Source organism: Artemia sp. Qi Xiang Cuo, chromosome 3 (assembly GCF_049724085.1).
Source record: "Artemia sp. Qi Xiang Cuo chromosome 3, ASM4972408v1, whole genome shotgun sequence".
Classification (NCBI taxonomy): Eukaryota; Metazoa; Arthropoda; class Branchiopoda; order Anostraca; family Artemiidae; genus Artemia; species Artemia sp. Qi Xiang Cuo.
This window is the reverse complement of record NC_142796.1, coordinates 76,267,394-76,289,347: the sequence shown is the minus strand read 5'-3', so window position 1 is coordinate 76,289,347 and position 21,954 is coordinate 76,267,394. Positions and strand designations below refer to the sequence as shown.

At 36.2% G+C, this 21,954-nt stretch overlaps 1 protein-coding gene across 2 annotated transcripts in view; it reads right to left on the bottom strand.

Moving 5' to 3' along the window:
* Positions 1–6,568: 6,568 nt before the first annotated feature.
* The window catches only part of LOC148954543 (putative chitinase 10), a 163,574-nt gene continuing 148,188 nt past the window's right edge, over positions 6,569–21,954 (bottom strand). For both annotated transcript variants that reach the window (XM_089086581.1, XM_089086582.1), the window contains exons 14-17: positions 21,523–21,708; positions 19,068–19,205; positions 12,796–12,991; positions 6,569–7,211 (exon numbers count right to left, since the gene is read on the bottom strand). In XM_089086581.1, coding sequence (XP_088942707.1) covers positions 7,006–7,211; positions 12,796–12,991; positions 19,068–19,205; positions 21,523–21,708 — 726 coding nt within the window. In that variant the 3' untranslated portion in view covers positions 6,569–7,005. The remainder of the gene's footprint in view (positions 7,212–12,795; positions 12,992–19,067; positions 19,206–21,522; positions 21,709–21,954) is intronic.

Sequence of the window (21,954 nt, the reverse complement as noted above, 5' to 3'; positions counted from 1 at the left end):
CGTTTCAGAGATGTTTCATAAACGTCCTTTTGACAACCAGGATGAACATAGTTGTATTTTGATTTATTTCAACATTTCCCTTAACATTCTTTGAAAGTTTCAACTTAATACCCTTACTTATTCTTGAGATATTGTAGACATGACATTTTGACCATCTGGATGCATATGGTATTTTTTTATTTAGTTCAACATAACAATCAACATTTCCTGAAAATTTAGACTTAATAAGGCTGGTTGTTCCTGGGACATTGCGTCTAGGCCCACTTGACAACCAGGATGCACCTAGTGTCTTTAAGTTCAACATCCCCATTTACATTCTCTGAATGTTTCAAATTAATACCCTTCCCCAAATTTTCTTGAAATGTTGAATATATCACGTTTTGACAGCCAGGTCACATATAATATCTTTTTAATTAATTTTTTTTTACCTCCCCCTATCATTCCCTGAAATTTCAGCTTAATACACGTAGCTGCGAGTTGCCGAATTCGCAGATGCAATTAGTAATCAGTCAGAGTCACAAGTGGTCAATGTCTCAATTTGTTACAGTTGCAAACAGTCACAATCGCAGGTAGTCACAGTAGCAAATAGTCGTTGCCACAAGCAGTCACAGCTGCAATCGCAAGTAGCCTTAGTCGCAGTCACAATCGTAAGTAGCCGACGTCGCAGATGCAAGTAGTCACAGTCCCTGTCACAAGTAGTCGCAGTCAGAGTTACAAGTAGTCTTATTCAAAGTCACAACTAGTCATATGTGCAAGTAGTCGCAAATCGTAGTTCAAAGTCGTAATTAGTCACAGTCACAGTCACAAGTAGTCGCAAGTAGTTACAGTTGCAGTAGCAGTTGTGTCCCTGACAGTTTCAAGGTAATACCCTTAGCCGTTCTCAAGATTTTTCTTGATCGTTCTGATATATATAGACCTTAATATCATCAGCCTTTTTGGAGACACCCACGACCAAACACTCCCCCCTCCCTTTCCTAATGCTAAATCCTATGTGAAAACAATGGGCAAACTGCATAATTTACAGCCCTCTCTCCGTGGGTTTTGGGGGCACGGCGTCCCAAAATAACTTTCGAAATTTTGAACAGTGTGAAGAGGATATATACTAAGGTTGAGTGGATCGAGGGGGGTGCCCTTAGATGACTTTTCAACATCCCCTGAAAGTTTCAACTTTTGTACCCTTAGTTGTTCCTCAGATATTTCTGATATACTCTTTTGACAGCCAGGATGGAATTAGTGTGTTTTGATTGTCTTCAATCCCCCCTTAACATATCCTGAAAGTTTTACCTTAATACCCTATGCCTTTTTGGAGACCCAAGATCAAACATTCCCTCCCATCCTCTTTCTCAATAACAAACCTATATGTAAACAATGGGCCACTTAAATAACTTAAACCCTTTGCCCCAGGGGATGTGCCCTTTGAAAATATAGTATCTTTTCTATATATAACTCTAAAATATAGTATAGTATAATTAAAGATACTATTGATTAAACAAATTGAACCATTTTCCAGGAATCCTTGCGGTTTAAAATTTACTGTATATTGTTTCATTTTCCATGTAATTTAATTGCTCTTTTTATTTGAGAGTTTTTCCCTAGAAGTATTTTAAAATAAACTTATTCCTACACACAAAAAAATCTTTTAGTGTTTTATGTTAGGAAGTAGAATAAGAACTGTTACACGATGAAAATACATACTCTGGTATACTGTGCAAATTGAGGGCTTGTGTTTACTTAATCATGTATTTAATACAAGATCAGTCTTAAAGTTTGAAGTAAAAAGAAAAAAATGGATAAGAATGCTCATTATGAGCTTTGAAGCCACATCATCCCAATTTGGATTCATCTATTTAAAATATTGACAAAAACATTTGGAATAGCAAAAGGTAATGAGATTTTAAAGATATTTCATCTTTCGATGCCACCCAATATCAGATCCAAGGCTTTGTGAAGGGATGGGAGCTGATACTAACAAACCAAAGGTGATTATGTCTTTTTTTTGAAGATTTTGTAGCACATTCTCAGGAAAACAAGGTTGAAACCTTTTGTGATGGATGTGCCACCTCATGGCAATATATTTTCAGAACTGCAAAATTAAGTACATAGCTGCTCAACAGCGTAGAATCAACAGGTAACTTCAGAAATCTAGCTTGGTACTTTTAAGCAAAAATGGTTAAAAGCGGCCCTTGCTTTTGGCACATTCTCTTTTTTTGGTACAAACATAAGGAGTGAATGTCAAGATTAGTTTCCAAATAATCCTTATTCACCTTTCTGCAGCCACCCGTTCTATTATACGTTTACCCCCGTCAAAAAAGGAAAAAAAATATTTCATTAAGTAGCGTAAAGAGTGAGGTATTGAGGAGAAAGTAACCCCCCACATATACATAATATTTTTTGTTCGTTTTAAGTTTCGATGCTGCTCTCACTTTCAGTTGACGAAACCTGTTTTTTTAATTTAATTTCTGATCTTTTTTAAATAAAGCCGCAAAATCTGGCTCCCGCTCCACGAAAAATTCCTTCCCCTCACGGTAAACCCCCCCAGGTAAACTTCTTCCCACGTAAAACTCCCCCACCAGAAAAATTCCCCCAAACAATTCCATTCTAGCTCAAAATTGTCCACGGAAAATTTCTTTGGACGATTCCGCCTGAAGATTTTTTCTTATCCCACCTTCATTTGAAAGACTTTTATTTCTGATTGTTTTTAAAATCATGCTGAAAATACCCCTCCGTAGAAAATCCCCCCCCTGGTAGAATGGTGATCCTATAGAAAATTATCTCTGGAAAATTTATCCTTTGGAAAGCTCCCCCATGGAGAATTTCTCCCGTGGAAAATCCCCCCACTTACGGAAAGATAATCTAGACATTTTCAACCAGGTAAATATTTCCCCCGGACAATTCTCCTTAATATTTCCATATGTAAAATTGAGTCGGCAAAGAGAAAATAAGACAAACAAAAAGAATTTCGTATAGGAATCCTGGGAAATTCCCCCAGCACAAAATTTCCCTTGGAAGTTCACCCCGCGGAAAATTATCCCCGTAGAAAATCCCCCTTGAAGAAAATTCTCCCCTCTTCCCGAAAATGTATGTAAACTTCCCAATAAAGAATACTATACGTAAACAGTGGAAGAATTTCATGACTTACAAACCTTTCCCCAGGGGCTGTGGGGGTCATGTTATCCCCAAAGACATAGCAATTGGGTTATTCAACTATACTGAACAAAATGCCTATCTCAGAATTATGACGGGATGACTTTTAAGAAAAAAGGTGGGTGGGAGGGGGGCCAGTTGCGCTCCAATCTTTTTCGTCACTTAATAAGGGCACTAGAGCTTTTAATTTCCGTTCGAATAAGCCTTTTCTCGATATTCTAGGACAATATGTTCAATGTGATCACTCCTGGGAAAACAAACAACAACAACAAAAAATAAATTAAAACAAACACGAATCCGTGGTCTTTCTTCTGACAAAAAATACAAAATTCCATATTTTGGTAGATGGGAGCTTGAAGCTTCTACATTAAGGTTCTCGGATACACTGGATCTGATGGTGTGATTTTCATTAAGATTCCTTGGCTTTTCGGGGTGTTTTCCACCCCGTTTTTTAAATTAGGCAATTTTCTCAGGCTTGTAGGCTAGCTTTTGATAGGTAACTATAATGATTTGTATATATTTGGAATCAAAAATAGAATCCGATTCTTTTGATATATCTATTGATATCAAAACTTTAGAGTTTTTTAGAGTTTTGGTTACTATTGAGCTCGTTACCACAAACAGTTTGATTTTATCAGCTGTTTTAATAATAATCGATGCTCATTCTATATAGCATTTGATAGGTAAAGTTAAATCTAATCGACATTCCATCTTTGGAATCCGTTTAAACCTTCGATTCCTTCACTTCATGTGTTGCCATCGGACTTCCATTTCTTTACAAGTCTTCTTACTAGCGATAAAATTCTCTTTATGCTTACTTATAATTACCAAGGATAGTTTGAACATGAGGTACTCTTGAGCTCTATTTGAACTTAAATAAAAAAAAGTAAGTTTTTTTTAACTGTAAGTAAGGAGCGACAACAAAACTTAAAACGAACAGAAATTATTCCGTATATGAAAGGAGCTGTCCCCTCCTCAACGCCCCGCTCTTTATGCTAAAGTTTCTCACAACTCCTACTTTATAAAACAATCAAAAAAACTTTAGCATAAAGAGCGGGGCGTTGAGGAGAGAACAGCCCCTTTCATATACGGAATAATTTCTGTTCGTTTTAAGTTTTAATATCGCTCCTTACTTTCAGTTAAAAAACTGTTTTTTGAATTTAATTTCTTAACGTTTTTGAATTAATGTAGGTTTTGAATTTGGCTCACCGTACATGAATAATTAAAACGAAATTTGCATATTAGTTTTACTTTTTTTAACGTATAACAGCCTTATAACAACCTATGTTAAATTGTTTTTCCATTTATCTAGGAAGGACTCCTGAATCACAAAAGTAGTTAAATCAGAATAATAACCTCCTTTAAAAATTAAAGAAGAAACTTTAGCGTAAGAACGAGCTATTGAGGAGAGGCAACCCCTCTCATATACAAAATAATTTCTGTTCGTTTTAAGTGTTAATGTTGCTTTCTGCTTTCAGTTGATAAAACTTGTATTTTAATTAATTGCTGATCGTTTTTTAAATAATATCGGAAAATCCATATCCCCCTCTATAAAATTCTCTTCCCCCAAGAGAAATTTCTCCATGGAAAGATTCTCCAACGTAACAAATCAGCAATATATGCGGATCTAATTTTGTAAGGAAAAGTAACAAATTGGCCAAGGAGGTCAAAACTGTTTTTATGAAAATGAGAGTCACAAGTTGAGCAATTCCCAAATAACAAAAATGAATGAAAAAAAAGATCTTTAAAAGATATACGTAATAATTTATGTTCGTTTTAATGTTATTCCTTACTTTCAGTTGGAAAAAAACTTGTTTTTTATTTATTTAATAACAACCACTGGCCGAAGACATACAATGTCTTTGCATGGGCGTACCTAGGGGGAGGGGGCAGCCGATTCTGTGATGAAGGACGGGGGGAGGGGAGGAAGTTATATTGTCAGTTCACAAATCCTTACATTGCCAGCAAGTTTTATCATACCTGTGAAATTTTTACTAATAAGTAATCACCAAAAATCATCAATAAGCTTCAGCATTGATCTTTTTAGATTAGAGCTAAATTTTTCCAAGATATTACATAATTGCTGCTTGTTTTACTTTTATTCTATCATTTCGCCTGTTTATTTCCAACTTTTTCTACCATCTACCTTTTATCAACTGCGATTTTAGCCATCTACCTTTTTTCAACTGCTTTTTCAACCATCCAAGGTAAAATTAAATGCTAAGATTGGCCGGAAAATAACACAAACAATGAATGCTTATATCGGCCATTATTTAACAAAATTCGTACTTTAGCGTAAAGAACGAGGTATTGGCAATGGGGCTAACTTCTTCATATACATAATATGAGGAGGTTTACCCCCTCGTCATTACCTCGCTCTTTACACTAAAGTTCGAATTTTGTATTTTTGCCAGAAGAAAGATCACGGATGCGTGATTATTTGTTTTTTTGTTTGTTTTTCCCAGGGGTGAACGTATCGATTCAGTGGTCCTAGGACATTGCCAGACTTTTAATTTCCGTTCTAATGAGCCCTCTCACAAATTCCTAGGGCCACTGAATCGATACGATCACCCCTGAGAAAAACAAACAACAAATAATCACGCATCCGTGATCTTTCTTCTGGAAAAAAAAATACAAAATTCCACATTTTTGAAGTCACAAGTTCTGAGTCACAAGTTCGAACCTTAAAACGTACAGGGATTAGAAGGTACAGTTGGGGGGCTGCCGCCCCCAAACCCCCCGCTTTCGCAGCCTTTAAATAAAAAAATAAATTTTAAACTGAAAGTAAGGAGCGACATTAAAACTTAAAACGAACAGAAATTATTCCGTATATGAAAGGGGCTGTGCCCTCCTCAACGCCTCGCTCTTTACGCTAAATTTTGACTTTATCACAACACTTTTTTTTAAACAATAAAAACTTTAGCGTAAAGAGCGCGGCGTTGAGGGGGCCACAGCCCCTTTCATATACGGAATAATTTCTGTTCGTTTTAAGTTTTAATGTCGCTCCTTACTTTCAGTTTAAAATTTTTTTCTTTATTTAAAGGCTGCGAAAGCGGGGGTTTGGGGGGCGGCAGCCCCCCTACTGTACCTTCTAATCCCTGTACGTTTTAAGGTTCGAACTTGTGACTCAGCCTCCTTAACTCTATAGAAAACGTAGTTTTTTTCAAATAATTTTCCAAAGAATAAGCTTATTTCCAAATGATAAAAATTCTAATGTATTTTATCCGCTGTTAAAATTCGGTAATTCACATAAGATTCCAACAAAAATGCTTAAAATATTTTTTTTTTTGCTCCTGTACAAAGAATGAAAATTTTAATATGGACACTAACGTTTTGGTACGAATAGACATTTTCGATCTATAAAAGATGATTATTGTAGAAGTCCTTCCCGAACATTGAACATAAAAAAGAAAAGAGGGCAAAATACGAATCAATTGTACATTCTTTAAAAAGATTTTCTAACAAACCAACTAAATTTACGAACGAAAAACGGAAAAAAAATATTAAAGCAACAGTCAGTATGAACATTAGGATTTACTGTGACCAAAATTAAAGCAATTCACTGTCTTAACTTCACTTCGCAAAAAATATCACAGCATAGTCCATCCCACGTTGGTGACAATTCTAAAAGCTTGTTGAAACTAGACTATATCCATTAGGAAACTTGAAGTCTGAACACTTTTCAACAGAGCTTGAAAAAAGAGGGCATAAACTCAAAGGGCAAAAATTGGCTTGAAAGTCACAATATCTTTGCATTTGTGCTAGTCTAGTGTTTTACCTCTTTTCTTTCAAGAAATACTCTTAACAACTTCTGAGGTTACATAATAGTGTTTGTACCAAGGCTCGTGATTATAAAATGAATCATCTTGTTCTGGTAAACGTGTCTTCGCACCCTTCAACATTTTCAGGCCAATCACATACATTTTCTTTTATATTAAAAACTAATTGAATAGGACATGGCATGTGATGTTTTCTTTCACCTTGACACAGATAGTATTTTGTACAGTCTGTTTTATCCTGGTGGTAAGATATATGCATATCTTCTTCGTCACAAGTTACCTCGTTAGCTAAAAGAAAAGAATAATTATTAGAATCTGGTCTGACTATCAACATCGATTCTTCTGTTTTGGCTAAAGGTGATTAGTGAGCTAAAACACTTCTCGTGAGCTAAAGCTGACTAACACAGTTCTCGCTCTAAGTGTAAAGCTTTGCTGTCAATATTAACACTTTATTCAAAAGCCAATAACCTTGGAAATTTAATTCAGATCGGCAGTAGAGAGAGAACTCAGCTAACTCCACCTTGATTTTAAATACGGATTTACTCTTATTTTGTAGCATATTTCGCAGTGCCAAGCATTGACGTTAAATCAGAAAATTTAGGGGTGGGGGGGATTTTTTTATCAAAACCTAAGGGATGAATTTGTTTTTTTTTTAATTTGTTCAATAAAGATACAAAAAATGCATTTTTCAATGAAAAAAAAACCAAAAATGTATTTTTCAAAATCTAAGGGGGCAAAAGATCAAGTGGAGGCACATACCCCCCAATTGTCGCCACTGGCACCCTACACATAAAAAGTGTACAGTACCCCACTAGTCCTTAATCCAGTTCAATCACTAGGGTTCATGAATCTGCTGAACTTTGGCTTCAAGAAATAAACAGATGGGGTTTGGCGGAACAGCCCCTCCCCTCCCCCCCCCCCGCCCCACCCCATTAAGTAGGTTGGCTTCGGACAGTGAGCAAAAACAGAAAAAAGACTTTCAGGTATGATTAAAGAAGAAAGAATATGAATGTTGGACCAAAGAAATTTCAGGGCAAAACAAATTATTTGAGCCTATGAAGTCGCCAATCGGCCAAATACGAATAGAGTTTCTTAAAAATAGCTGTCCAGGGTAGCCCCGGTCTCTCCCTACGGCAGTACGAATTAATCGTTTTTACAATTTAGCCGACATGCAATATAGCCGGTATCTTTGATTTCTAGTGAGAGTAAGAGAGTAAAACTAAAAATTCAACTTCCTTTTCAAAATAGTATTAGTTAGGTACATAAGCGTCAGGTTTATGCCTTTTATGGAAAGAGCATGAAATTTGGCAGACCTGTGCAGATAAATATAGAAAATCTGACTGAAGGAAGAACCACAATTTCCGACGCGATTATCGTGCCGTTTTGCGTTTTTCCGCGCGGGAAAAAATAGTTGACTTTCAGAGTACGAAATTTTTCCGATCAAAGGTGTCGTTTCTGACTAATTTGTCTCTCCTGATCCCAAAAATGTGCTGACTTTTTTCGTCCGACTCCTGGTTACGAATTATCATCATTTTCATCACTACGCTCCATGCTACTTCCGAGTAATTTCAGCTTTCTGACTTTGTATTTTTCATCGTAATAGCATAGAAACTGGTGAACATGTTACGGAAACTGTGAAGAATCGACTAATTCGCAAATTAAAATTTGTCTCCGTGGTTCCGCGCTACTTTGCGTTTTTCCGCGTGAAAAGAAAAATCGTGAATTTTGAGAATGAGTGATGACCAATTTAAGATTTCTTTTCTGACTAATTCAAGTCTCTTGATTTCAAATATGTGGTTATTTTTGCAATCGGATTCTTGGTTCAGAATTTGCCAGTTTCATAACCACGGTTTCTATGTCATACTCTAACAAGAACTCATACCCTCCCTATAACATTCCGAAGAAGGATCATACATTTTTGACTGTAAGTAATTAATTACCGTTTCAGTTCTCCTCAATAAGCTTTCAGTAAAACAAATCATTAACTCAACTCAATCAGCTCAACTTAAGGAACTTCGGACGTAAGAAGCACACTATTATGATCATAAAATGTAGAATACTAAACTATTTCAGGTATTTCAAAATAGTTAAACAATCACATGGACCATAGGAATGGAATATCCGATTTTGACTTGTTCCATCATAAAGATTGCTAAAAAAGAAAATGAGGTTCTCACGGACAGGATACAGGTCGAAATCGGCTTCTGACAAATAAAGCAACAAAAAGTGCACTACTGATTGTACTGATTATCACAACTTTGGCACGAACAGAGATCTGTGCATTTAAGGGAAGCTTTTGCGCATTTGCACTTGTTTTTGGATTTTGTTTTACAGCCACATTTGAGCAGTGCTTTGCAAATTGTCGCTGCCTCAGGAAGATTAGTCCATAAAGGCTCCCAGCTTCCGTCATGCTTAGCTCAGCCGTATAAACCTGGATAAAAAAAAGAGCAAAAATGGGTTTTTAAATGCCAAATGAAAATACTGAAAAAACAACAAAGCGAATATTACAAGAGGACAAACGCCTCTCTTCTTCAGCGCGAAACGAAATAATATATCCAAGGAAAGTGCCGAAGAAAAAAAACAACAAAAAACAAACGTGGAATGACTTTCCGCGTTTGTTTTTTGTTGTTTTTTTTTCTTCGGCACGTTACCTTGGATATATTATTTCGTTTCGCGCTGAAGAAGAGAGGCGTTTGTCCTCTTGTAATATTCGCTTTGTTGTTTTTTCAGTATTTTCATTTGGCATTTAAAAACCCATTTTTGCTCTTTTTTCTTACTTTGTGTTATGTCAAGCCAATGTGGTTTAAGAAATTATCTTTATAAACCTGGAGCCAGTGGGAAAAGTTCCAGACAACACGATGATGCCCATGTCTGGGCCTGCAAGTAAGGGCGTTTGGTATGCTGCTCGAGAGCATCCGCTGTTGGGGGCGGTCTTTCCATTCCGGCTGTTTTTCGTGTGAAAAGCTCCTTCCGCAGACTATTCACTTCAGACAAGCCGCCTGATTTTTCGTAAAGAGCAATGACGAATCACTGGATGTCTGTAAAGTGACAATCTAGGAGCGGGGCTCCTGATGTACTCAGAGTAACGAAAGTCAGAAGAATGGATTTCACGGCTGTTCAGATCTTGCAAACACCATGCTTTCCATGAAAAGCAAAAGAAGAAGTCCTTTCTTATCCAGAGAAGGCATGCAAAAATAGAAGGCTGTGAGACCTGTCAGGTTCTAGACGATAAGTAATGTCGTGAATGGACAGTATTTTCGTCTTTGCTCCATGCCTATAGATGACAAACAGGTTTTCAATCTGAAGCTGCTGGAACAAAGCTGTTGCAATCACAACTACATCAGAATCCACAGTTTTGATGGCTATGAAGTTACAGTCACACTGGGCCTGATGGAAGGCATGGCGCAGCGCACTAGTGTCTCCTTCTTTGTGCTTGGTAAGTGTGAGGCCTTCGCGGAAAGCTATATCGCGCGTCGAAATGACTGTGTCTCCAAGAGTGGCTACTACAAAGATGTCCTGCATTTCTGGACTACCATAGTCGCCAAAAAATGGAAGAGTCGACTCTTGTTCTTAGTTGATTTCAAAAAGTCACACCCATTCATCCGAGGAACGGGGGTTCGGTCTGTGATTTTCATGGCATAAGACGAAGTTCTTCTGCGTTCACAAGCTCCGTTTTTAGGCTGTCGTCAGTGCAGATGTCAAAGACGAGATCAGTCCTTTGAGAGTTGGCTTGGTACTGCTGCTTTCTAATGAGAGACTGCTGGGCAGTGGCTCTTCAAGCTCTGCCGTCAAACTGTCAATTATGTCAGACTTTTTTCCAAACCGTAGCTTGCCGTACTCAGACAGGGAAGGTGGAAAAGGCTGGTTCTCGTGCTTGAAAAATTCAGTCAGGTCTGCCCCTCTACCCTTGCAGCATTTGTGGAAGCAACTGAAGAGGTGGAAGTTTGACTAGATGTACTTTACCTGCAGCTGAGACTTGGAGGTAGATCTTTTTTTTTTTTTGGCGGAACGAACAGGACTATGTTCTGCTTCAATAACGCGTCGCTAATTGCTTACTTGTGGGAAACCATACGCTCTTGAATAAAAATTTTTTTAATCTGCAATTCCCAAGTCTTCAAGTCGCTTCAGGTTCTGTATTGCCGTATCTTACGCCAGGCGATGTGAATCCAGAGTGTACGACTGATTTGCATTCCCTTCGTAGGGATTCCCCCAAGATCCGACAGTACTAATAAGAGATCTGCAGTCTCCGAGAAAATTCTTTTGAAAAGCTTGTTCCATTTCGTGGGGATGTGTGCTTGTTTCTTTGGTCTGGCTGTATTCATCCAGCATTCGACTTAGCTCCGGTGAGATCATCAGAAGCCTTTGAAGAGCTTGAGGATTGCACATTAGCACATTGCACACTTGCATATTAAGGTGAACCAGAGTTTGTAATGTAGAAGTATGAAAGACAGTCTACACCCGGTGATGATGAAAGTGATGATAACTCATTTACAAATGGTTGGATATTAGAATTATGATTATTTTCAGAGTCAGCATGCTCGATTTAGCCATGAAAGACACCCTAAGCGCATCTACTACCTCAGTATACAGAAAAGAGTACGACCCGCGATGAATGACTCGGAAACTACTGATTTGATTTCAAAAGTGGGCACATTTTCAGAATCAACAGACCCGAATCATCCAGAAACAAGCCTTCAAACGTACAAATCCTTCAATTTCAAAAATACACGATTTTCCGCGCGGAAAACGCGACGAAACGTGGAAAAACGCGCTCAGAAGATGTGGTTCTGCCCCTGTTGGGTTTTCCGTATTTTTCTACATATGTGTGCCAATTTTCGTGCTTTTACCATAAAATGCACAAACCTTATGGAAATTGGCGCTTATGTATCTAACTACATAGAGAAGATAGCTTTGAAAGAAATTCCATAAAAAAGCAATTAATCGTGTTCGATATTCGAAAACAAGGCAGTAGAACAGTCATAGATCGTGATATTATAAAACTGTTTTTGTAAATTGTAGTTTTATGTGTTAAGAACTTTACATTTTGTCTTACAAGAAAGACGATAAGAAATTCTTTGTAAAATTCAATAAGAATAATGTGACACTATCTGTTATACTTAGTCAATATGCACTATGCATTACTGGTGGGAAGTCAAGCATGCTTGTTCAAGATTAAACAAAAAAAAACAAGTTTTTTTAACTGAAAGTAAGGAGTGTCATTAAAACTTAAAACAAACAGAAATTATTCCGTATTTGAAAGGGACTGTCCCTTCCTCAACGCCTCGCTCTTTACGCTAAAGTTAGACTCTTTCTCACAATTCTATTTTTAAAACAATAAAAACATTAGGTCTTTACGCTAATGTTCAAATTTTGTTTCAGTTCTTTAAAAATGACCCCTTAATCACAAAGGCTGTTAATTAGAATAAATAGCTCCTATGAAAGTACTAAAAAATCTTTGGCTTAAAGAGCGAGGTATTGACTAGGGGGCGAACCCAATCATATACGTAATAATTTTTGTTCGTTTTAAGTTTTGACGTTGCTCCTTACTTTCAGTTAAAAAAATTGTTGTTTTAATTTGATTTCTGGTCGTTTTTTAAATAATGCTGGGAAATACAGCGCCCCCTTCATAGCAATTTCTCTTCCCCCATGAAAATTCTTCCATAGAAAGATCCTTCCACATAACTTCATGAAACTTATATATTTGAAATCAGCCTTAAAATCTGATTCTTTTGATGTATCTATTGGTGTCAAAATTACGTTTTTTAGAGTTTCGGTTCCCATTGAGCCGGGTCGCTCCTTACTTGCAGTTCGTTACCACGAACTGTTTGATTGACTGTACAATATCATAAAGTAAAATAGAGAAAATACATACGGTCCTTAAGTTTTCCATCTATTAATAGTGTAGTCATTCCAGATCTTTCAAAAGGCCCATTGTACGTCAATTCCACAGTATAGTTTTTCAACTCCTCTTGGATTGCGTTGAGTAGAGGATACCGACCCATACCGCAGCGACCCCGAAAATCATCCAAGTCGATTGACCATACCATGACACCACCTAGTTTTTGCTCCTAGAATAATAAAAAAGTTAAAAGATAAAAAACCCGCAGTAATAAAGACGTTAAAAGAAAGGTTTAAAAAAGAACTTCGTTTTTTCCTACTAGCCATTTAGAGTCGAACCCGGCTCTAGCTTTCCAAAAGGTGGTATGTCAGTCACAATAAACACCTGGGCCGTATCCAGGATTTTGGTCAGGGGAGGGGGTATAAAAAATCTTTAAAAACCATTAAAAATTTGTTTATATTGATTTTTGCTACGTTTTTTGAGTGGGCAAACATTTTTTTTTGGGGGGGGGGACAAAACCCCAAAAAACCTCCCTGGATACGGCCTTAATAAATATTGCAAGAGACGAATTAAAAGTATGTTTCGAGTTTTTCGGTTATTTCTAACGAATGGTCTTTGATAAAGAAAAGTTTTTTAAGCCTTCGACTGAAAAAAAAGTGTTTAAATATAAAAATTTTAGGATATGTTACTTTGCTTGAAAATGGACTTCTATTTATCATGAAAATTAAATAGGATACGGGAAAATGATATGAACTAATCGATCAGGTGTATTTCGTGTAATATCAATTCTACAAAATATTACAAACCACCTTGAATGTAAATAATATATAATTAAAATTAGTTTGATTACAACAAAATGTAACTGAAATAAGGCTTGAATATAATTAAATAATTCAGCTTTATACTGTTCTCAATTTCGTAGTTCAAGAGAATTTCTGCTTTAAATTTTCGGGAAGGCGAAATCATTTTATTATATTTCAAATCAAGAATTAGTGAATTGTTGGAGATTTTCACTGTGTTGGAGACTTTTCTCCAACACAGTGTTGTTGGAGATTTTTGTTGGAGTGTTGTTGGAGATTTTCAATTGTTGGAGATTTTTCAGTGAATTGTTGGAGATTGTTGGAGAATTGTTGGAGTGAAGTGTTGGAGAGTTAGTGAGGTTTGACCCCCCCCCCGCTTGAAATGTTTTTTTCAACTCGTAAAAACGTAATAAAAATGAATATAGACTGAACAACTGAACAATAACGAAAAACTGAACAATAACAATAACGTACAATAATAATGAAAAACTGAACAATAACGGATTTGGAGGGCAGAATACGGGGGGGGGGGGCAAAAATTAAAAATTTTCAACAGAGTAATGTATCTTTCGTTCATTTTACGATTGAAAAATTTTGGTGTCAATAAAAGGTTTAAAATCATATTTTTATTTGTTTTACGTCGCGAAGTGTATTTTTCACTATATTCACTTCTTCGATGCACATTTCAAAAAAGCAAATAATCTTAAAAAACAAAATGGATATTTTATTATGCCACAAAGAGGCAAACTTTCTGAGGTTATCATTAATGGTTGTCATTTTCTTCTTTTTACTCTCTTTTTGGATGGTACAGACTTACATAATTCTTTAAAATTTATTAAGGGCCCTTTCCCTCCTTCTAGGCAAGACCTTTAAGCTCCGGGCGGCTTAATTGGGGCAAGGGGAGACAAACTTGCAACTAGTTTGGACCCATGTAACCATATGTTTACCATATGAGTTAAGGACCAATACAATTTTTATTAACTTGACTTTGCGACGGTTTTTACATCAATTTCAGTTTATTGAATATATTAAATCAAATGAAGGAAAAATAAATAGGAATTATGATTTGGTAAAGTGGGGACATTTCAACAAAAAAACTGATGGTAAATAACTGAGAATCTATAAGTTGAGACTTAACTATAAGGGTTTGTTGTGATTGATTTGAAAGGTACAAGGCCTAGCAGGAGGGAGAGGGATCACCCCAACCCCAAGATCTGCCACTCTACCTGATAAGGGCCAGGGCACAGGTTAGAGGTGCGATCAAAATCTTGTGATGAAAAATAAATGCACAACTTCAGGAAAATTAATCTGTAAACATTTAAGATTTTGTTTTGGAATTTCAAATTATTTCTTATTTTTCGTGTCATATTACCATTACTAATTTCCAATAGGTAACACCCTGATCTCCAGTATGCTTTTACATTATCTTTCTAGCTCACTGAAATAAGCACCAGCTAAATTGAATTTTTAAACGGTAAAACTTTCATGCTTATTCAAAATTTTAGATGAACAATAGTTTTGTTGTCCTCAATAATATTTTAAGTACAGAACTTTGGGGTTGATGGGAAGGAGTTTTATTGTTCATATGGATTGAAATTCTGCGTGATTTTTGATCTTCTGCACGGCAGAAGCCATTGCACCCACTACAACCGGGTTCACTGATGTTAAGATGCATTGTATAAACATGTTTAAACACATTGAAACATTGTACATAAATAGGACAAGGGAAATATTACCATTTAAAATCCCTGAAAACAAATATCCTGGGACCACTTGCAAGCCCCTCCCCCACCAAGAAAATTCCAGGTGAAGCCAATGATGCACCGCCTCGACCTTTTCCACCTCTATGCGAGTAAGCATGTGAACATAATATTTAACGCTGCATAAATAACGATTTTGGCAATGAAAGAGGCATTCTACCCCCCCCCCCTCCAGAGCCCCAACAATAAAGGCATAGATCAAAATATTCCCACAAGTTCATATGAATTATATATAAATCCACCCCTCCCTACCAACAATTTTTATTGCCCTCCCCACTAAAACAAGAGCCACCACCCTTCCTTCATAACAGCTAAAACACACTTACATATTACTGTGTATAATTTTATGAAATATGAAGTAAATTAATTTAGTTCAATGAAGTTTAAAACTATTTGTCAGAAAAAAGCTTCTGCAACAATAAGGGGGGTATCACCGGCATCACCCTTATTCAGGCTTAGTCTAAAAGAAAGGATGTGAGAGATTAATCCCTCCCCCTTGTACTCTTTTATATATTTATTTGAAGGCTCAGGGAGAGTTAGATAATTTGGGCATTAAAATGTACTCTTTTAGGCATCTGCCTACCCTGGTAACACAACGACTTACTGCCTCCCTTCATAATAGCTGATAAGTAATTATGCATCGTTAAGAAATCATGAAATCATGATTGAAATCAACGCCTCGCTCTTTACGCTAAAGTTTTTAATTGTTTAAAAAAAAAAAATAAGAGTTGCGAGAAAGTAAAACATTAGCGTTAAGAGCGAGGCGTTGAGGAGGGGACAGCCCCTTTCATACACGGAATAATTTCTGTTCGTTTTAAGTTTTAACGTCATTCCTTACTTTCAGTTAAAAAAACTTGTTTTTTTTATTTAATTGTAGATAGGAGCTTGAAGATAGGAGGGTTATCTAATATGCTAAATCTAACTGTGCGATTTTCATTAAATCACTGAAGTTTTTGGGGTGTCTCTCCCTTTTATCGAAAGTCAGAAAAATCTTCTCAGGCTCGTACTTTTGATGCGTAAAAATAAGATATAATATCTAGAATTAGCATAAAAAAGCCAAACCTTTTGATGTGTTAATTGTTATTAAAATTCTATTTTTGGCAGTTTTGGTTACTATTTGCCCAAATCGGTTCTTACTTACATTTCGTTACCACAAACTGTTAGAAAAAACTGTTGGATCAAGACGAGCTAGAGATGGAATTGAAGATCATGGGGCATATATTGTTTTTTTAAGGATTAATATCCTCCTAAGCCATTGCTGGCGCATAAGGTGTCGGATTGACGTTTCAGTTGCTGGGTCTTTTTTTCAAGGAATAAGTGCCAAGCTTATCCCCCCCATCTTGAACCGGCAGGGATTGAACTCCGGGCCCCATATTGCCAAGCAGAGCGTCAATCCACTGTGCTACAACAAGGCAGATATTGTTTTAGTACTGCAAATAAGAAAAATTCAATTGTGGTTAGATTGGTAGAATACAGATCACTCTGATACCTTCATACCACATTACTTCGATACCTTAATGGCACCATAGCATGTACGAGCAGGTTCATGGTCGGTAATAAGATAAATACCCTTGGTGATCATATGATGGTGATACTACGTCATTTATTGATCAGAACACCGTACAATGGTCCAGCAGTATTCAGTAATATGCAGCAGAGAAGGTTCAGTCAAATCGATAGATTTTATTTACTAGGTGATCAAAAAAATCTTCTTTGTTTTTCGCCAAAAGAATCATGGTCTCAATTGGTAAGTCACACGATGCTGTATCTGAAAAGGAGTTAGTAATCGGGGACTGGGTATGTTTACATCTTTGACATTTATAGTTCTTGGTAAATAGTGCTTTATACATAGCCAGAACTGAAATTAGTCTCATTAATGATTTAACTCTTTGTTCTACCCGCATAAAGTCTATCACTCACTTTGCTCTCTAAGAGTCGTCCGTGAGTGAAGTTCTTCGTTGGATCGTCTGTGAGAGACTTGTGCCTAACATGGAAATTCTTTTTCCACCTCACAGCGGTTTTGTATGACAACATCAAATTCCACAAGCAATGGTCATAACGTCGTGAATTAATCATGCAGTGTAACTTTTCAAACAAAGGAACTTATTGACACCTATACCCAATCTTCTTCATATTTTTTATATACAGAATACTTCTTCATTAAGATATTTTGACTAAGTTTTAGCAGTAATTACAACCTTACCATGCCACCTCGCATAATGGTAGTCAATGTAAGCAGCTAGTCAACTGTCAGTCAATTGCCCTGATGCTAAAATCTCAAAATATGTAAATACTGGACTTGGTCGAATTGATTTCTGAAATCCTTATATGTATAACTTAATGCATGATTTACTGCTGTTAATACCCATCGTCATGAGATATAAACTTTATAGATTATGGATAGAACTAAAAATTACCTTGAAGTTTCTCTAACTGCTAATTTTTTTCATGTTTAAAGAAACAGATTGATTTCAAAAAAGAAGAATGAAGATGGTTTTAATACCAAGAGCTTCATTGTCAGCGACTTCTAAGGGCTAGAAAAGGATTAATGACACATTTCGGAAATAACATAAATAACTAAATAAACTAACTTCAATAAAACATTAAAATATTGGCAACAAGTTGGACCAATCATTATACCAAGGCTTGGGTATAAAGCTCCGTTTCACAAAAAAATGGTACGCCATACCTTTTAAATTACCGCACTTAATAAAATAAAGAATACGAAGACTTCTGAGTAATTTTACTTTCATTAAATAGAATCGATTCTTAAAAGGAATATTTTCAACAAGATAATGCCAATGAATTAGCCGCAAAAATCCTCAAGTCTACTAGTGGATCCATCTGAAAGAGAGATTTCCAATACCTATGGACAAACCTGAAAACCTTTCCGAATCAAGTTAAAAACCCGACTAAGAAGCTACTAAGGTAAAAATTGAGCATCGTTTCATAGTAATACTTTCCCGGAAGAATTACTACCGGAAAACGTATCTGAGATACGTTCTAAGTTTGAACGTATCTCAGATTCCATTCTTCTAGATGTACCAACTGAACTATCATCAGCAAAAGCAAAAAGAGAGTCCAATGAAGGGGAACTATTATTATAGGCAAGGAAAGATGAAGGATGACACAAACTAGGAAGATATACATGCACCTTTTCTTTAACATTAAAAATTAGGTCAGTTCTTACAAAAAAATGGCAAAAAAATGAAATCACGCCTCTTTTTGTGATCTCCCTAAATTACTTTCATTAGGGTGAAAATCGCAGTACCATCAATCAATTTTCATGACAAAAAATTTCTTCAATAGAAAACTTTTTAACTAGCTAAATACGTGAAGAACAGGGAAAGCTCAGCGGGATGAAAACAATATTCTCCGCTGACAAATAGTTTTTTTTGTTCTACATGTTTAGCTTATAAAACCTGGTCTACAGCCGTTTAATGATTTCTTGCGTAACCTTGTGCATAAGCCCATGTACTTTGAAGAACAAGGCCAAAAGGAAAACTTAAGCAACTGCTCTATTATTTCTGGTTGACTGATTGCCTGAAAAAAGTTTTTTAAACTATTGGCATTCCAAATTCCACATGCATCTGCTCCAAAGACGGTTTTGGGGTCGGGAATTATAAGTTTTTGGTTCTGCGATTAATTTTGATACCATTGACGGGACTAAGCTTAGACCTTATGGCTCAAAGTGCCAGAAAGGTTTAGAAACCAATAGACTTGCTATAAAATTAATATGACTAACCCGGGACCAAGAAACTTTGCTCTTCAAAGATCGCTCATCGTCAAATCCAATCCACTGGTCATCCTTATAGGCAAAAGGAACACTCTGCTCGCTATCCCAGATTAATGTGACATTTTCACCACTCAGGAACTCACAAACCTAAAAAGCAAGAAAACTTGTCACAAATGTATGTCAAAATGTGTCAAAATGTTTTAGCAAGTGTGTCTAAAATGAAAATCACCAAAGCCATCTGCAGTTTAGCAAATTTTCTCCTTTTTCTTCCTACTCTTAACGGCTGCAAACTTGTCTCTTGAGGTACTTTAAATGTAAGGGATGGTAAAGAAGGAATAGTTATGTCGCTACTAGCCTACCAGCTTAAAGCCAACTAGCCTACTTAGCCTGCCAAGATTTTTCGAAGCTAACGTAGGCCTAGTTTGAGCAGGCTAGATTTCGACTGAAAGGGACTTGAAAACCAAAAACCGCCGATCCTAAATCCTAAAGAATTACAAATTAACTACATCAATTATCAGATTTTCTTTTAAATTTTCTAGTTTTTCAAGGAAGTCCCCAGCCACTACGGTGTGAGTGGCGCTAGCAGTTTTAATCATTAGCTCCTAATGTTAAATTATCGAATATCCAGCTCTTATAAACTTACCATTTTCTTAGGACAATGATTTGATTCCGTCAACATATTCTTGATTATGCAATATTAAGATATAAAATTGATTGAAATCGAAAAATTATAAACTGAAAAAATCCTGCAGTGTCTAAGTAAAGAGCCATCTTCAATGTGCTATTTTTTCACGGCCATTCCATATAAAAAGGATAACAGACAATAACAGTAAAAGCTTGGATGAGTCATTTGATTTTAAATTGAAAGTTGTAATGCCCACATTAAGAATCAAAAGTGATCGAAGGGCAACCAGCCATCTTCGGTGTCCTTTCATGCAACCCATACCATTCGTACCCTGCCCTCTCCCCAAAATATCTGATCAAAAATTTTAAATTTTGTACCATTTTGTTGAGCATAGTCAAAATATTCAGTAAATATGTATCTTTGCAAGCGTAGACAGTGATTGGGTAAGAAATCAGCCTTCCTTTCGTGCCCGTTTCTGTTACCCTTTTAAACCGTAATCCCCATGATATTGGTGAATTTTGAAATAACCATTTTTTAAGAAACGTCAAAAGGTCTAATAAGTATACCTCCAGGGTCGTAATCACCACCCAAGCCTCAGGGGCAATGACAAAGCAACGAATGTTATCCTTGACACAAATGGTTGTGTTAGAAGCCGCTCCTGGATTTGAAGTCACTTCTTATTTTTTCATGCGTGCCTATCGTTTTTCATGAACATCATCATACGGTGATGTTCTTGTGGCTCTCAGAATTAGTCCAACTCGTGTTTCTGTTCAATCTACTTACTATCTTAGTAGTTCTTACAACACTCCTTTCAGTCCATCAGTTAGACCGGACTTCAATCCCCTGACTACTTGTCTGGTGGCTATTTCTTTTATCTCTTGATAATGTATTGCTTTTTATTATTACTTGTTATTTTTCTTAATGGCTCCATTTATAGTAGTAGTAATAATCTATTTAAAAAAAAATTAATAAAAAAAAAGAGACAAAATCAATTGGTAGCAAACCAAAAGCATCGCTTGCGAGGGTGTGCTACTAACAAAAAACAAAATAAAAAAAAGATAAATATATATATATATATATATATATATATATATATATATATATATATATATATATATATATATATATATATATATACAAAACTTAGAAGCTGGAGGATGAAAACGTGCACCGAAAAAAATACTTATATAAATATTTAATACATAACAAAACTACATAATATCATGAACCAGAAGCAAAAATATTTATGATATCCTGCAGTTGATATCTCTGAGTCAACTTGGAATTTCGTGTTTTATTGTGTATTGCCCACAGCCCTTTGCTCTAGCCTGGTTTTCAGTGGATAGTCAGTGGAGGGCGGCCACCAGCCATTTTCTATTTTAGTTTATGTGTGTTGTTTTTTTCTCTGCATTCCCTGCCACAGAGCCTTGCGGGAGGTACACAGCGTTGCATGTGCTCTCATTGCTTACTATTTTCTGCAGATTATATGTGAATAAATATCTATCTATCCATAGTAGTATCTGTTATCTGTATGTCTGATGTAATTATGCATTTTAACGTCTGTTTGTTCTTGGATTTCATTTATTTATTGAGAGTAATTTTGTGTAGGTTTGAATTATTATATTAATGCTTTTCTGCTCGTCTGGCTCTTCATTTTTCTTGGGAAAAAATTCTCTTTGAAAGTCAGAACAGAAGAGTAAAATTTCTCCTTTTGAAGAGTTCATCATTCTAAGCATCGACAGTTTCTTTTTCTTAGTAAATTACATTGTAAAGGATTGCTGGACACTGTATTTTCTGACACAAACGAATAAAATTCTTAACGAAAATTAGAATAAATACCTCGTAGAAAGCCATGAAACCCTCCTCAGTTGTGTATCGAGCTGCCTTTCCCCCACCAGTTGCAGCAGCGCCAATGTCAAATTGTTCAGGATCAGCCAAAACAAAACTTCGACCATATGCAGGCAGTCCAAGAATAACTTTTTCAGGTGGGGCACCTTGTGCAATCCATTCCCTCACGCCATAGTCCTAGAAGTATAAATGAAATTGATTATAAATAAATATAAATCCTCCTTATTTAGGTCCTGGTTAGAGGGCCTAAATAAGGATCTCCTGATTAGATTATCTCAAAGTATAATCAGGGAGGTTTAACTATATCTCGAATTATTTATTCTCGTCTAAAGTATTGGAATATTAATCCAAGACATCCAAAGATCATAGGTCGGGTGTCTACTCGAATAAACGCTCAGTTATCTCAACACAGAGAACATTGAA